Consider the following 15,622-nt stretch of genomic DNA (forward strand, 5'->3'; position numbering starts at 1 on the left):
TAATAGTTACAGTTCTTTGCAAGTTTTGGAAATTTCTCTGAATTCACATTATCTGAATAGGGCTATCTGATTGGTTAACTCTTATTTGGGTCCATCGCGGGTAAAGCCCTCACCACCATTGAACACATCTATATGAAAGGTTGTGGCAGGAAAGCACCATCCATCATTGTAGACTCCCACCACCCAGGTCATGCTGCCACCAGGAGAGAGGTACAGGACCTCAGGGCTCACATAACCAGGTTCAGGAACTGCAATTACTCTTCAACCACTGGGCTTTTAAACCAAAGGGAATAACTTTATTCAACTTCATCTGTCCCATCATTGAACTGTTCCCACTCACTTTCTACTCATGTTCTCGATATTTCTCATTTATTGATTGATTCTTATTATTTCTTTTTGTAGCTGCACAGTCTGTTGTATTTTGTGCACTGGGTGAATGCCCAAGTTGGTGCAGACCTCACTGATTATATTATCGATATTACTCTTTTTTGTATTTATGGAGTTGGCCTGCATACTCAGCAAATACAAAATAGAATTATGAATGAATCTCAGGGTGGTCTGTACTTTGATAATAATTTTACTTTGAACTTTGAACGGAGCATTTCTTATCTATGGTATAAAATGTGTCAGCCCACTGCCTTTACATCATCTTTCTCTTCTCCACTAGATTCTTGTTACTGTCTGTTTCCAATTCCCTTTCTTCTTTTAGCACTTAATAAAACAATTGTGAACCAACACATTTTGTGCCACTTACCCAACTTCCGAAAGAACCTTTGATCGAGAACATCAGAATTCAACACACTCAATAAATAGCTACATATAACAAAAAGATTTCGTTGCATTCTTGACTTCCGAATCTCTGGATTGCATTAACCATCAGTTTAACTAGATTTAAGACTTAAGAGGTTGCTAGGATTTTGAATGTCAACACTGTAAAAGTAAAGGAGGAAGCAGTTTAGCAAATGGAGGCAAGGTAAAATGATCATATCTTGCAGTGGCATCTGCATCAGCTGTAAAAATGGCAGACAGTATTTAACGTGAGATGACGCACTTTGGGAGGACAAACCAGGGTAGGACTGAGGAGTGTGCTAGGAACTGGGAAGATTCGGACTGGATTCAGAGTTCTTTTGAAGTGGCACCAGAGGTTGTAAAGAAAGCTTTCGGCATATTAGTCTTCATGAATCGAAGTACTGAGTACAGGAGTTGGGATATTCTGTTGACCTTGTAAAGGAGGTCGGTGAGGCCAAATCTGGAGTGTTGTAGTTACAGGAAAGATATCAATGAGATTGAAAGACTAAAGAGAAAATTTACAATGATGCTGCTGGGACTTGAGAACCTGAGTTATAGGGAAAGGTTGAACAGGTTAGGACCATATTCCCTAGAACACAGATAACTGAGGGGAAATTTGATAGGTTTATAAAATTATGAGGGGTATTGATAGGGTAAATGCAAGTCGGCTTTTTCCACTGAAGTGGGGTGAGTCTAGAACTAGAGGTCATAGGCTAAGGGAAAAGGGAAAATTCTTAAGGGGAACATGAGAGGGAACTTCCGAGCTGCCAATGGAAGTGGTGGATACAAATTCGATTTCAACATTTAAGAGAAATTTGGTTAAGTACATGGATGGACCATGTAACCATTAAATACAGAAAGACCATGTGTGTTAATGAAAGAAAAGATATCAACTCTCACCCCCACCAGCAAAAGAAACAAAACTCGCAGACCTCCCCCCCCTTGCTGAAGGTGATGGGAGGGGATTTTTGGGGTCTTTGATTATTTTGCCAGTTTTTTGAGTTGATATCTTTTCTTTTGTTAACACCCATGGTCTTTCTGCATTTAATGGCCATCTGCAGTAGACAAATATCAGAGTTGTATTGTACAATAATATGGACCTTTGATGGGAGGAGTATGGAGGGCAATGGTCAGGAATGGGTTGATGGGCCGAGGCAGAATAACAGTTTGGCTGAAGATGGGCTGAAGAGACGGTTTCTGTGCGATAGAGGTCATGAACTTTTTGCAGGGCAGAGCTGACACAAGGAGCTGATCGGCCTCAGCTTTTCCTGCTTCTGTAAGCCAGCTTTTCCTCCACAGCGCGGGATGGGAATAAAATCCCACGTTACAGTGGCGCCCACGTCCCAATGGGGAAGACTGCCCGGCGAGCCCCATTTAGCATTGAGTACAACTGGTTTCCATCTGAGGCCCAGGATGAGCGCTGTCACAAGCTGCCTTCGAGCACTTCTTGTTAAAGCACAGGCCCATTGTTTCTGCTTATTGATTAGGAGATTCGGGATGGCCCAGGGTTCAAAGTAAATTTATTATCGAAGTATGTATACATCATCTCATGTAAACCTGACATTTGATTTCTTGCAGGCATTCAGTGAATACAAAAATAATTATAACATTAATAATAAACAGGGAATAAATAGAAAGATAGAAAACCTACAGCACAAAACAGGCCCTTCGGCCCACAATGCTGTGCCAAACATGTACTTACTTTGGAAATTATCTAGGGTTATCCATAGCGCTCTATTTTTCTAAGCTGCATGTACCTATCCAGGAGTCTCTTAAAGACCCTATCGTATCCGCCTCCGCCACCGTTGCCGGCAGCCCATTCCACGCACTCACCACTCTCTGCGTAAAAAACTTACCCCTGACATCTCCTCTGTATCTACTTGATATTGAGAAGTTCTTGAAAGTGAGTCCATAGGTTGTGGGAAGAGTGGTTATCCCTACTGGTTCAAGGGCCTGATGGCTGAGGGCGCCCAATTATACCCGAGTGACCAATTAACTTACTAACTTGGTACATCTTTGGAAAATAGAAACATAGAAAATAGGTGCAGGAGTAGGCCATTCGGCCCTTCGAGCCTGCACCGCCATTCAGTATGATCATGGCTGATCATCCAACTCAGAACCCTGTACCTGCTTTCTCTCCATACCCCCCGATCCCTTTAGCCCCAAGGGCCATATCTAACTTCCTCTTAAATATAGCCAATGAACCAGCCTCAACTGTTTCCTGTGGCAGAGAATTCCACAGATTCACCACTCTCTGTGTGAAGAAGTTTCTGTTCATCTCAGTCCTAAAAGGCTTCCCCTTTAACCTTAAACTGTGACCCCTCGTTCTGGACTTCCCCAACATCGGAAACAATCTTCCTGCATCTAGCCTGTCTAATCCCTTTAGAATTTTATACGTTTCAATAAGATCCCCCCCTCAAACTTCTAAATTCCAGCGGGTATAAGCCTAGTCGATCCGGTCTTTCTTCATATGAAAGTCCTGCCATCCCAGGAATCGTGACAGGAAAACACAGAAATCAAAGGAAACACAGACAGTCATGGGTAGAACATACAAACTTCTTACAGACAGTGGTGGAGTTGAACCGGGGTCACTGGCAATGTAATAGCGTCATGTTAACCCACTGGTGCGTGCACAAGGAGAGTTCGGTGCAGTTACCTGGTGTGGTGATCAGTCGGCTGAGAGGCTTTGTCCGCTGCCCATTCACCAGACCGTGGACGTGGACGGTGTACTTGGTGCCAGGCCGTAGCTCTGTGATGGTCAACGCCCGCTGGTCGCCGCTCACCGTGACGTTCCGCGTGGTGCCACTGGCATGCTCCTTGTACCGCACCAAGAAGGCTTCAAACCCTCTCTCCGCTGTCCAGGAGAGGCGGATAGAGTTTGTGGTAACTCTCGTGGCTGTGAGGCTCCCCAGCTTCTTTGGCTTGGCTTTGCTCTTCTCTGCGGGAGCTGAACAGAAATAGGGGTTTCTAATTGCAGTGGGCTGGCAGTTCCACAGGGGTCCGCACTGGATGGGATTCAGGAACGGTCTTGGTGCCTGATCCAATCTCTGTGCTGAACCTAGGCTGTGGCCGGCAACTAACAGGCTCCTGGACTGGCTGCAGTGCCTAGCTTCATGGCTGTAAACTCACTTTTGTGAGCCTTAGTTCTGAAAGTTATTTGGTTAATTTTATTGTTTTTGATTTTATTTTTGCACATTGGCTGTCTTTTTCAATGGGTTCCAATGTTTTGTTTCATGGCTGCCAGTAAGGAGACGAATCACAGGATTGTATATAGTATATGTACTTTGATAACAAACGTACTTTGTATTTTAAACTTTGAGTTGTAGAGTTCTTGAAAGTGAGTCCAAAGGTTGTGTGCAGTGATCAGTTCAGTGTTGTGGTGAGTGAAGTTACCCACGATGGTTGAGGGGTGATAACTGTTCCTGAACCTGGTGGTGTGAGACCCAAGACTCCTGTACCTTCTTCCTGAAGACAGCAACAAGAAGAGAGCATGGCCTGGGTGGTGGGTCCCTGATGATGGATGCTTCTTTTTTGTGACAGTGCTCCTTGTAAATGTGCTCAATGGTTGAGAGGGCACTTCCTCTGCATCACAGGGAGGATATATATCCTTCATAACCCCCCGTGGGAATGCCATTGTCAATTACCTGGACTCCGAAATCTCACACTCATATTGCAGGAAAGTAGCATCCATCATCAACCTTAGATCCCACACCACCAGGTTCAGGAACAGATATCACCTTACAACCATCCGGCTCCTGAACCAATGTGGACAACTTCATTCATCTCAACTCTGAATTGATTCCATGACCTACAGTTCAAAGTAAATTTATTATCAAATAGATACATGTCACCATACACGGCCCTGAGAGCAACTTTCTAGTGGGCATACTCGGTAAATCCAATAATCATTATAGAATCAGTGAAAGAGCACACCAACTGGATGTACAACCTATGTGCAAAAATCAACAAACTGTGCAAATACAAAAAAATAATAACAATAAATATTGAGAACTTGAGATGAAGAGTCCTCGAAAGTGAGTCCATAGGCTGTGGGAATATTTCAGTGATGGTGCAAGTGTAGGTGTACCAAAGGTGGGGAGGGCTCCTCTTGTGATGGACTGGGCTGTCTCCACTACTTCTTGTAGGATTTAAGGGCTACAGTGATGGATGTGATGCATCACATGTGATGCAGCCAGTCAATATACTCTCCACCATACATCTATAGAAGTTTGTCAAAGTTTTATATGTCATGCCAAACTTTTGCAAACTCACAAGGAAGTACAGGCACTGCCGAGCTTTCTTCATAAATGCACCCTCTTCAGCCCTGATCTCCCGATGAGGACTGTCTTATTGAACTCTGCTTTCCTCCTCCTGAAGTCAATAATCATGCTCCTTGGTCTTACTGACTAAGGCGTTGATGTTGTGACACCACTCAACTAGATTTTCAATCTCCCTCCTATATGCTGATTCGTCAGCACCTTTGATTTGGCTTTGGAGTTGTGTTCAGACGGAGTCACAAGTGAACAGTGTACAGTGTAGAGCAGGGAGGGAGTGGCAGAGGAGGGGTTAAGCACACAGCCTTCTGGTGCTCCTGTGCTGAAGGAGATTGTGGAGGAGATGTTGTTGTCAATCCAAACTGACTAGGGTCTATAAGTGAGGAAATCAAGGATCCAGCTGCACAAGGAGGTAAAGAGGCCTCGGTCTTGGAGCATTGATTAGTTTGAGGGGATGATAGACATCGATATCATCGATAAAGAGCATCCTGTCATATGCATCTCTGATGTCCAAACGTTCCAGGGTTGAGTAAAGAGCCAATGAGATGGCATCTGCTGTGGACCTGTTGAACCAGTAGACAATTAGAGTGGAACCAAGTCAGTTGTCAGGCAGGAGTTGATAAGTTTCATCACCAAACTCTCAAAATAGTTCATCATTGTGGATGTACGAGATACTGTGCGATAGACATTACCATATTCTTCTTAGACACAGTATAATTGAAGCCTGCTTGTACCTCAGACTACTGAAGTGAGAGGTTAAAGATCTCAGTGAAGACTCCAGCCAGTTGATTAGCTCAGGTCTTCAGTACTGGGCAAGATACCCCGACCAGGCCAGATACTCTCTGTGTGCTCAGCCTCCTGAAGAATCCTCACGTCTCCCTCTGAAATCACAGGGTCATTGGGGGCTGTGGGTGTTCATGATGGTTCCTCCACGTTCTGGTGGTCCAAGCACAGAAGGCATTGAGCTCATCTGCAAACAAAACCCTGTGGCCAGATATGTCAACTGATTTTACTTAATCAGAGGTGACAGCGTTCAAGTCCTGCCACAGTTGTCCAGCATCCTTCACTGATTCATGTTCTGTCCAAAATTTCCACTTCGCCTGTGAGGTGGCTTTCCGGAGATCTTGTAATGTTCTTGGTCACCAGGCTTGAATGTCTTTGTTTTGCCCCGCAGCAGATGGCGGATTGCATGATTCCTCCAGGGCGTCTGCTTGGGGAAAACTGAATGATTTTGTGGGGAAACACTTGTCTACAACTGTTTCTATGAAGTCCCTGACAACCATGGTGTATTCATTCAGATCCACAGATGAGCTCTTGAACACGGCCCAGACCACCGACTCGAAGCAGTCCTGTGGCCCCTCTTCTGTCTCCCTCCACCACCCCTTGTCCTTATGTCTGAGCTTTGCTCTTTAGGGAGAAGCACTGCAAAGTGATCAGATTCAGGGCATGGTACGGCAGGCATTCCTTATCACAGTATAACAGAGGTCTAGTGAGTGTGTGGTGCTGATGATAATTAGGCAGGGATTTCATCAAACAAGCCTGGTTGAAATCCCCGACTAAGATTTCAAATGCATTGGGATGGACTGTCTCTTGTTCATCATTCAGTATCTCAAATGCTTGATTCTAGTCGGCCACTGGCGGTATGTATACTGCAGTAAGGATCACGGAGAAAACTCACTTTCAAGCTCTCATTACAACTAATGTTCTTAGTATTTATTTTTCATTTGCACAGTTTGTCTTCTTCTGCACATTAACAGTCTTTGATTATGTATAGTTTTTGTAAATTCTATTGTATTTCTTTATTTCCCTTTAGTGCCTGCAATAAAATGTATCTCAAGGTAGTATGTAAAAAAACCCTATAAAACATAGAAAACCTACAGCACAATACAGGCCTTTCAGTCCGCAAAGCTGTGCCCAACATGTCCTTACCTTAGAAATTACTTAGGGTTACCCACTGTCCTGTGTTTTTCTGAGCTCCATGTACCTATCCAGGAAAAGACCCCATCGTATCGCATCGTAAATTTGATAATAAATTTTCCCCTGAACTTGGAACTCAATCACACGTTATTTACTTGTGCACAAGGAGAACAGGCTGGCCCGTTACCTAACTGTCTGGTCTGAACAGAGAAATGATGTTTTTACACATAATTGACTCACGGTGATGGATATTAACCATTTGCTAAACTGGGCAAGTTCATATTCCTTACTTGCAACATCAATCACCATGCAGAATGCACGTGTTAAAAGCCAAAACAAATTACAATATAACAATTAATGATAATTGAAGTTAGTTGGTGTGTGTTTCTTGAAACCCTTCTGTTCTCTGGTCTCTATAGGTCAGATGGCTCTGGTCCCTGTTGTGCAAAGGGAAGCTGTGCTCTTCGTAGACATTTCCACAAAGGCCACACTTGCTGAGGTTGACTGCACACTATCTGTACGCTAACCTTGACTGGACATCATCTTGACCCCTCTCCTTGCTGCAGCTTCTACATGAGGACAGTTACGTTTCGTTAAGACCAGTACCTTTGGTGGTTACGATGATGGTGATTGGTTCAGTGTGCCCACTGGCAGAGACCCCGTAGACACGGATGGTGTAGGTGGTGCCAGGTCTGAGGCCGGTGAGGACTGTAAACCGCCGATCCCCGGTCACCGAGATGTTCCTCATCACGTCCGAGCCTTGGACCCCGTACAGAATGAAGAAAGTGTCAAAGATCTTCGCCGCCCTCCAGGAGATTCGGAAGGAGCCGGTGGTGATGTTGGAGAAGGAGAGGCTCTCCAGTTTAATGGCTTTACTGGGCTGCACCTGGCTTGTCTCTGCAGAAGAAAAAGGCATTACTGGGTATTGAAGACTTCGATGGGGATGGGTGGACCAGGGCCATAGAGGGGCCAGCATTGAACATTCCTCTGCTCTCCACGGCTTTTATTAACTGGAATAGAAAGGAAATTACTGAGAATACTCACAGCGAACTTGTGGATAAGAAGATAGAAACTGGTCCATAGATGTCACGTAATGATGCTGAAATACTAATTCATGCCTTTTGTGGAATAGACTAGATTACCGCAATGCACTGTTCACTGGCCCTCCAAAGCAATCTATTGACAAACCTCATCTCATTCAGAATGCCACTGCTAGACCTTTAACCAAAACTAGGACGAGGGAAAATATCACTCCCACCCTAACTGCTCTGCATTGGCTTCCTGTATCTTCTAGAATTCATTAGAATTTTTTCTAAGTTTCTTTAGAATTTTTTTCTAGAATTGATTTTGAATTCTCTTACTTGTTTTTAAAGTGCTCAATCACCTGGGACTGGAGTACATTACAGAATAATTTTTGTTTTAAGATCCCGCTTGAGCTCTCAGGTCTTCTTCCACCAGTTTATTAAATTTAAACAATCTCCCTCAAAAGCTAATTGGCAGGTCAGCTTGTTTGAACAATGCTATCTTATGTATTTATATTTATTGTGTTTTTATTACTATTTTTGTGTTCTTTATCTGTTGCTTTTTGTGTGTTGCATCAGATCTGGAGTAACAATTATTTTGTCCTCCTTACGTGTGTGTACAGGAAATGACATTAACAATTTTGAGTAGTGTTACTAAGTGTAATCACTGATGTAAAGAGCATTAGCTTGACATGCCACAGGGCTTTCTGTGGGTACAGAGTCCTTGCTTGTCATAGCTACAGGTAAAGGGCAGCATGGTAGCATAGTGGTTAGTGTAGCACTGTCAGAGTGCCAGAATAAGATTATTGAGGGATTGGACATGCTGGAGGCAGGAAACATGTTCCCGATGTTGGGGGAGTCCAGAACCAGAGGCCACAGTTTAAGAATAAGAGGTAGGCCATTTAGAAAGGAGTTGAGGAAAAACTTTTTCACCCAGAGAGTTGTGGATCTATGGAATGCTCTGCCTTAGAAGGCAGTGGAGGCCAATTCTCTGGATGCTTTCAAGAAAGAGTTTGATAGAGCTCTTAAAGATAGCGGTGTCAAGGGATATGGGGAGAAGGCAGGAACGGGGTACAGATTGTGGATGATCAGCCATGATCAGAGTGAATGGTGGTGCTGGATCGAAGGGCCAAATGGCCTACTCCTGCTCCTATTGTCTATTGTCCAGGGTCCAAATCCCATGGCTGTCTGTAAGGAATTTATATGGTCTTCCTGTGACTGCATGTACGGGTTAATAGTTTAATTGGTCACATGGGTGTGAATGAGCAGTGTGTGCTGGAAAGGCCTGTTGCCGTGCTGTATCTCTTAATAAATACAAAATAAACACTTCCAGAGGGAAAAGGCAGATTCTGTAAACTACAAGTCAATGGGAAGTACAATACCTTTGGTGGTCACCAGGGTGGTGAGGGACTTGGTGAGACCGGCAGCAGAGACTCCGTAGACACGGACGGTGTAGGTGGTGCTGGGTCTGAGTCCTGTGATGACAACGAGTCGCCGTTCCCCGGACACTGAGAGGTTCCGCGTCACTTCAGAGCCTTGGACCCCGTACACTATGAGGAAAGAGTCAAAAACCTTCTCTGCCCTCCACGAGAGTTGGAAGGAATCATCGGTGACATCAGAGAAAGAGAGGCCGTCTAGCTTAACGATTTTGATGGGTTGATCTCTCTCTTTTAAAGCTGTAGCTGGAAAAGAGACAGGAACGTCACTGAGGCAAGAGGCACTGTGGGCCGTGATTGATCAGCAACAGCAAAGTGGGTGGATTCACAGCATGGACCTCGGCAGAGAGGTGGAGGGGCCCCGATAGAATGATTCCTTCACTCGCCATGGTGTGGTGAGTCCGGGCTTTAAATCTCAGATCCTCAGTTATGACTAGGGAACCTGCTCCATGTCACAGTAGTTTCTGGGAGTGCATGATGGCAGTGATAAAGGGGAGGAGAGAACCCCATCTCACTGTTCCTCTTTTCCACAATTTATTTACGTCTTTATACCTGTATCTTATATCTATACTTATCTCCATTCACCAGTGCTCAGATGGAGGTAAACGCAGAACATTATATCTCTGAAAATACCAAGGTGTTGTTCACACAGGCCTTTTCTCCCGCACCTGCCTTCTCGCCAGCCTCTGTCAGTGACCCTGCAGACCAGCTCAAGTCTACAATTACAGATGTCAGTGATGCAATCAGCCCCACCAAAGTAAAACGTAGTTTCTGGGAAGCAAAAAGCACCACGGCGAAACACCTCGCTGGTTAAACTCCAAAAGTGAGAGTGTCGAGAAGCTGAGCACAGATATCGGAAAACAAAACCCCAGGTCCATTGCAACATTTATAAAGAAACTTTCTGCATCTACGAAGCTGAGACATGCAAGGCCGTCCTCCTCTGATATTATAAACACAAACAGCTATAATGCACGTGCCTTATTTGAGAGGCTCACACATCAGCAGCACCTGAACTCCTGTCTACAAAGTCACGTAATGACCTTGCGTTCTATTTTACTGACAAAATTCAGAAGGTTAGACATGTCGTCAGTGTGTCTGCATCAGGTCAGTGTCATCCTTTCACTCACTCAGAACTCACTTCGTTAAGATGACACGATTCAAAATATAGACCACAGAGGAAATTGTGCTACACCTGAAATCCTCCTCCTGTTTCCTTTTACCTACAGCCTTTTAAAAAATGTTTTTAATTGCAAAGTGTCAGACATTCTGAAGATAGTCAATACCTCTATCAGGCTGCTTCCCAAAAGCCCTGAAAACTGCAGTTATTGAGCCGCTTTTCAAAAAGAACAACCTACAGGCCCATATCAAACTTAGCACGTTTAAGTAAAATCACTGAAAAGGTTGCTTATCAGCAACTTGACAGCTTTTTGGCACTCAGCATCTGTACGGATGTTTTCCAGTCTGGATTTCGACAACATTATAACAATGAGAGTGCTCTGGTCAAGGTTTAAAATGACATCCACTTAAACCACAACGATGCTAAAATTTCAGTTTTGGTTTTACTGGATATTAGTGCTGCTTTTGACACAGCTGGGCTGACTTTTAAATACTACTGCTGGTTTGTAAAACACTGAATGTTCTGGGGCCAAAGTACATCTCTGATCTCTTGCTGCATTATGAACCTTCCCGAGCTCTCAGGACATCTGGGGCGGGTCTGTTTACTGTCCGCAGGGTCAAAATTAAACACGGTAAAGCAGCTTTTAGTTACTACGCTCCACGTATCTGGAATAACCTTCCAGAGGAGCTGAGGTCGGCCCTAAATTTAAGCTCTTTTAAATCGAGGCTTAGAACTTTTCTTTTCACTGTAGCTTTTAATTAGAATTTTCTGCACCGTAACTTTATTTATCGTGTCTATCTTGTGTGATTTTATTCTCTTGTATATTGCCTGAAGTTTGTTTGATATTTATATCTTGTTCTATGTGAAGAACTTTGAACTGCCTTGAGATTGAAAAGTGTTATACAAATAAACTTGCTTGCTAATGTTCATTGTAAGGTAGTAATCTTTATGCCTTGCTTGGCATTGTTACCACATAACAACATATTTTAACATCTACCAGCATGAAGTGCTCTGCGAGCCTGGTTAGGGCACACATTAACTTCAGCCTTGAAGGCAACTTCGACACACCGCAGTTCACCTACAGGTACGTCAAAACAGGTCCACGATAACAGGCCCTTCCACCAAGTTTCACCCATGTAACTTATTGACCTCTACTTTGGAATGGGGAGAAATCCAGAGCACCTGGATGAAACCCACATGGTCATCAGAATGTACAAACTGCTTACAGACGTCACTGATCCGGTAATAATGATATGCTAACCACTTCACTATCATGCTTTACAGCATAATTACTGGTCTGTCAGGAGTCCTTATACTGAGTGAGGAGCCTAGCTTGACATTCCACAGGCCACTCGTAACCAGAAGGAAAAGGCAGATTCTGGTTTCTGTAAACTACAAGTCAATGGGAAGTACAATACCTTTGGTGGTCACCAGGGTGGTGAGGGACTTGGTGAGACCGGCAGCAGAGACTCCGTAGACACGGACGGTGTAGCTGGTGCTGGGTCTGAGTCCTGTGATGACAACGAGTCGCCGTTCCCCGGACACTGAGAGGTTCCGCGTCACTTCAGAGCCTTGGACCCCGTACACTATGAGGAAAGAGTCAAAGACCTTCTCTGCCCTCCACGAGAGTTGGAAGGAAACATCGGTGACATCGGAGAAAGAGAGGCCGTCCAGCTTAACGATTTTGATGGGTTGATCTCTCTCTTTTAAAGCTGTGCAGGAAAAGAGACAGGAACGTCACTGAGGCAAGAGGCACTGCGGGCCGTGATTGATCAGCAACAGCAAAGTGTGTGGATTCTCAGCGTGGACCTCGGCAGAGTCCAAACTAGAGTAATGTTTATGTGCTGCACAGTACTGCAGCGATGAAACACCACATTTCAACATCCACCGTCACAAACTGCTTCATCGACCAACCCCAGACTTCCAGATGTCTACGTGCATCACCAGGGGCCCCACCACGCATCCATGCATTCTTCCTGCTACTGCCATCGGGGAGGAGCTACAGGAGCCTCAGGTCCCACACCACCAGGTTCAGGAACAGTTATTAGATAGATAGATAGATACTTTATTCATCCCCATGGGGAAATTCAACTTTTTTCCAATGTCCCATACACTTGTTGTAGCAAAACTAATTACATACGATACTTAACTCAGTAAAAAATATGATATGCATCTAAATCACTATCTCAAAAAGCATTAATAATAGCTTTTAAAAAGTTCTTAAGTCCTGGCGGTAGAATTGTAAAGCCTAATGGCATTGGGGAGTATTGACCTCTTCATCCTGTCTGAGGACCATTGCATCGATAGTAACCTGTCGCTGAAACTGCTTCTCTGTCTCTGGATGGTGCTATGTAGAGGATGTTCAGAGTTATCCATAATTGACCGTAGCCTACTCAGCGCCCTTCGCTCAGCTACCGATGTTAAACTCTCCAATACTTTGCCCACGACAGAGCCCGCCTTCCTTACCAGCTTATTAAGACGTGAGGCGTCCCTCTTCTTAATGCTTCCTCCCCAACACGCCACCACAAAGAAGAGGGCCCTCAACCATCAAACTGCTGATCCACCAAAACTCTAATCTGATATCATACTTACAGATTCATTTTCACAGACTCTGCAACCCATGTTTTCAGTATATATTCATCTATCTATTTATTTTGCATAATTGGTCTTGTTTTGCACATTGGTGGTTAGTCGTTGTTGTGAGCGTGGGCTCTGATTGATTCTATTGTATTTCTCTGTTGTACTGTGAATGAACAGAAAGTGAATTTCACGGTAGTACATGGTCACATATATGTACTTTGAACTTTTGAACTTTGAACGTCAACCCACTGCAATTTACCTACCACTGAAACAGGTCTAAAGTGGACACCATCTCATCCCTGGAGCATCTGGACAGTGAAGGCACCTACTTCAGACTGCCTTTAATACTATCAGTCCAAGCAAACTCGTTACTAAACTCCAGGGCCTGAGAGTCAACACCTCCCTCGGCAACGGAGTCGGTGACTTCCTGAGCAACAGAATGCCATCAGTAAGGACAGGCGGCACCACGTCCACTGTGATTATTCAAAACAATGGAGCCCCGCGAGGCTGTGCCCTCAGCTCCCAACTCTTCTCATGATTGCAAGGCCAAATTCTGCTCTAACCCCATCCACGACTTTTCAGATGACACCACTGTAGAGGGCCACATCTCAAATAACGTTGCTGGAGTACAGACAAGAGACAGAGAGACTGGTAACATGGTGTCATGACAACAACCTTTCCCTCAACGTCTTTGGCTTCAGGAGGGGGGCAGTGCACATCCTCCTCTCCACATCAGGGGTGCTGGTCCAGTGTGATTGGACCAGTAGTTGGTCCTGGTCCAATCACACTGATATCAGGGCCAGGCAAGCTCACCAACACACCTACTTCCTCAGGAGGCTGAAGAAATTCCTCATGTCCCTGTCATCTCTCATCGCACCATAGAAAGTGTTCTGTCCGGACGCATCACTGCTTGGTACTGAATCGGCCTCTTGCATGATAAGATGGACTCCTGATCTCACAATTCTCCTCATTATGGTCCAGCAGTTTATTTGTTTACCTGCACTGCAGTTTCTCTGTAACTTTTGCACTTTATTCTGCATTGTCATTGTTTTACCTTGTTCTAGCTCAATGCATGGTGGAATGGTCAGATCTCTATGTACATCCAACATCGAACTGTACAGCACAGTACAGGCCCTTCAGCCACGATGTGGTGTCAACCCTTTAACCTACTCCAAGATCAATCTAGCCCTTCCCTTCCACATAGCCCTCATTTTTCATATGCCTGTCTTAGAGCCTCTTAAAACCCCTAATGCATCTGCCTATACCACCACCCTTGGCAATGCATTCCACATGCCCACCATTCTGTAAAACACTTCCTCTGACATACCCCCTGCACTTTCCTGCAATTGCCTTAACATTAAAAGAGAATGCAAGACAGCCTTCTCGCCGGATTTTGGTACACGTGACAATAACACCACTCGGCCATGAACAGTCCCAAGCATGGCTGTGAAAGGAGGAGAGTTGGGGATGGGGTGGGCGATTCCCGGTAAAATCTCAAAAGTTGCAGAAACACCAACAGAGACTCCAAAGACCTCGTTCCCAGGAGTAGAAGGATCTTTGAAGATGATTTACACCTGGGGACAACATGAAAGACTGGCCCAGGAGAAGGACTTTGGCAACCTGCTGTTGGTGGTCTTTGCCCCAGTAGGGGTGATAAAACCAAAAGATGCAAGAGCAGAATTAGGCCAATTGTCTCATTGAGTCACTCTGCCATTCCATCATGGCTGATTTATTATTCCCCTCAACCCCATTCTCCTGCCTCCTCTCCGTAACCTTTGGCATTCTGATTAATCAAGAACCTATAAACCTCCACTTTAAATGCACTTAATGAGTTGGCCTCCAGAGCCGACTGTGGCAGATTCACCACTGTCTGGCTCAAGAAAATCCTCCTCATCTCTGTTCTAAAGGGACTTTGCTCTGTTCTGAGGCTGTGCCTTCTGGTCCTAAACTCCCCCACTACAGGAAACATCCACTCTCCACATCCACTCTATCCAGCCCTTTCAATATTCAATAGGTTTCCATGAAATCCCCACTTTCCTTCTAAACTCCAGCAAATACAGGCCCAGAGCCATGAAAAGGTCCTCATACATTAACCCTTTCATTCTTGGAATCATTCTCATGGGCTTCCATATCCTTCCTGTAATGAGGAGCCAGGACTGAACACAATATTCCAAGTGTGGTCTTGAGATCTCACTTAATATTACTAAGTTATTGAGTATGGTTTTATTGTACATATTCAAACTACAAGGTGGAGGCTTTGGAGAGAGTGCAGAGGAGGTTAGAGAGTATGTCATGAGGATAAGCTGAGCGAGCTAGGGCTTTTCTCTTTGGAATGAAAGAGGATGAGAGGAGCCTTGTTAGAGGTTTACAAGATGATAAGAGGCACAGATCAGATGGATAGTCAACACCTTTTTCCCCAGGTGGAAATAGCTCATACAAGAGGGCATGATTTTAAGATGACTGGAGGAAAATATGGTGGGATGTCGG

At 44.6% G+C, this 15,622-nt stretch overlaps 1 protein-coding gene across 10 annotated transcripts in view; it reads right to left on the reverse strand.

The window, feature by feature from the left end:
* LOC140719374 (tenascin-X-like) overlaps positions 1-15,622 on the reverse strand; it is a 212,983-nt gene that overhangs the window by 70,792 nt on the left and 126,569 nt on the right. For 9 of the 10 annotated variants that reach the window (XM_073034029.1, XM_073034053.1, XM_073034045.1 and 6 more), the window contains 4 exons: positions 11,974-12,267; positions 9,385-9,684; positions 7,587-7,877; positions 3,446-3,736 (listed from right to left, as the gene is read on the reverse strand). In XM_073034029.1, coding sequence (XP_072890130.1) covers positions 3,446-3,736; positions 7,587-7,877; positions 9,385-9,684; positions 11,974-12,267 — 1,176 coding nt within the window. The remainder of the gene's footprint in view (positions 1-3,445; positions 3,737-7,586; positions 7,878-9,384; positions 9,685-11,973; positions 12,268-15,622) is intronic. The other variant, XM_073034011.1, reaches the window with a different exon arrangement.

Source organism: Hemitrygon akajei, chromosome 2 (assembly GCF_048418815.1).
Source record: "Hemitrygon akajei chromosome 2, sHemAka1.3, whole genome shotgun sequence".
Lineage (NCBI taxonomy): Eukaryota > Metazoa > Chordata > Chondrichthyes > Myliobatiformes > Dasyatidae > Hemitrygon > Hemitrygon akajei.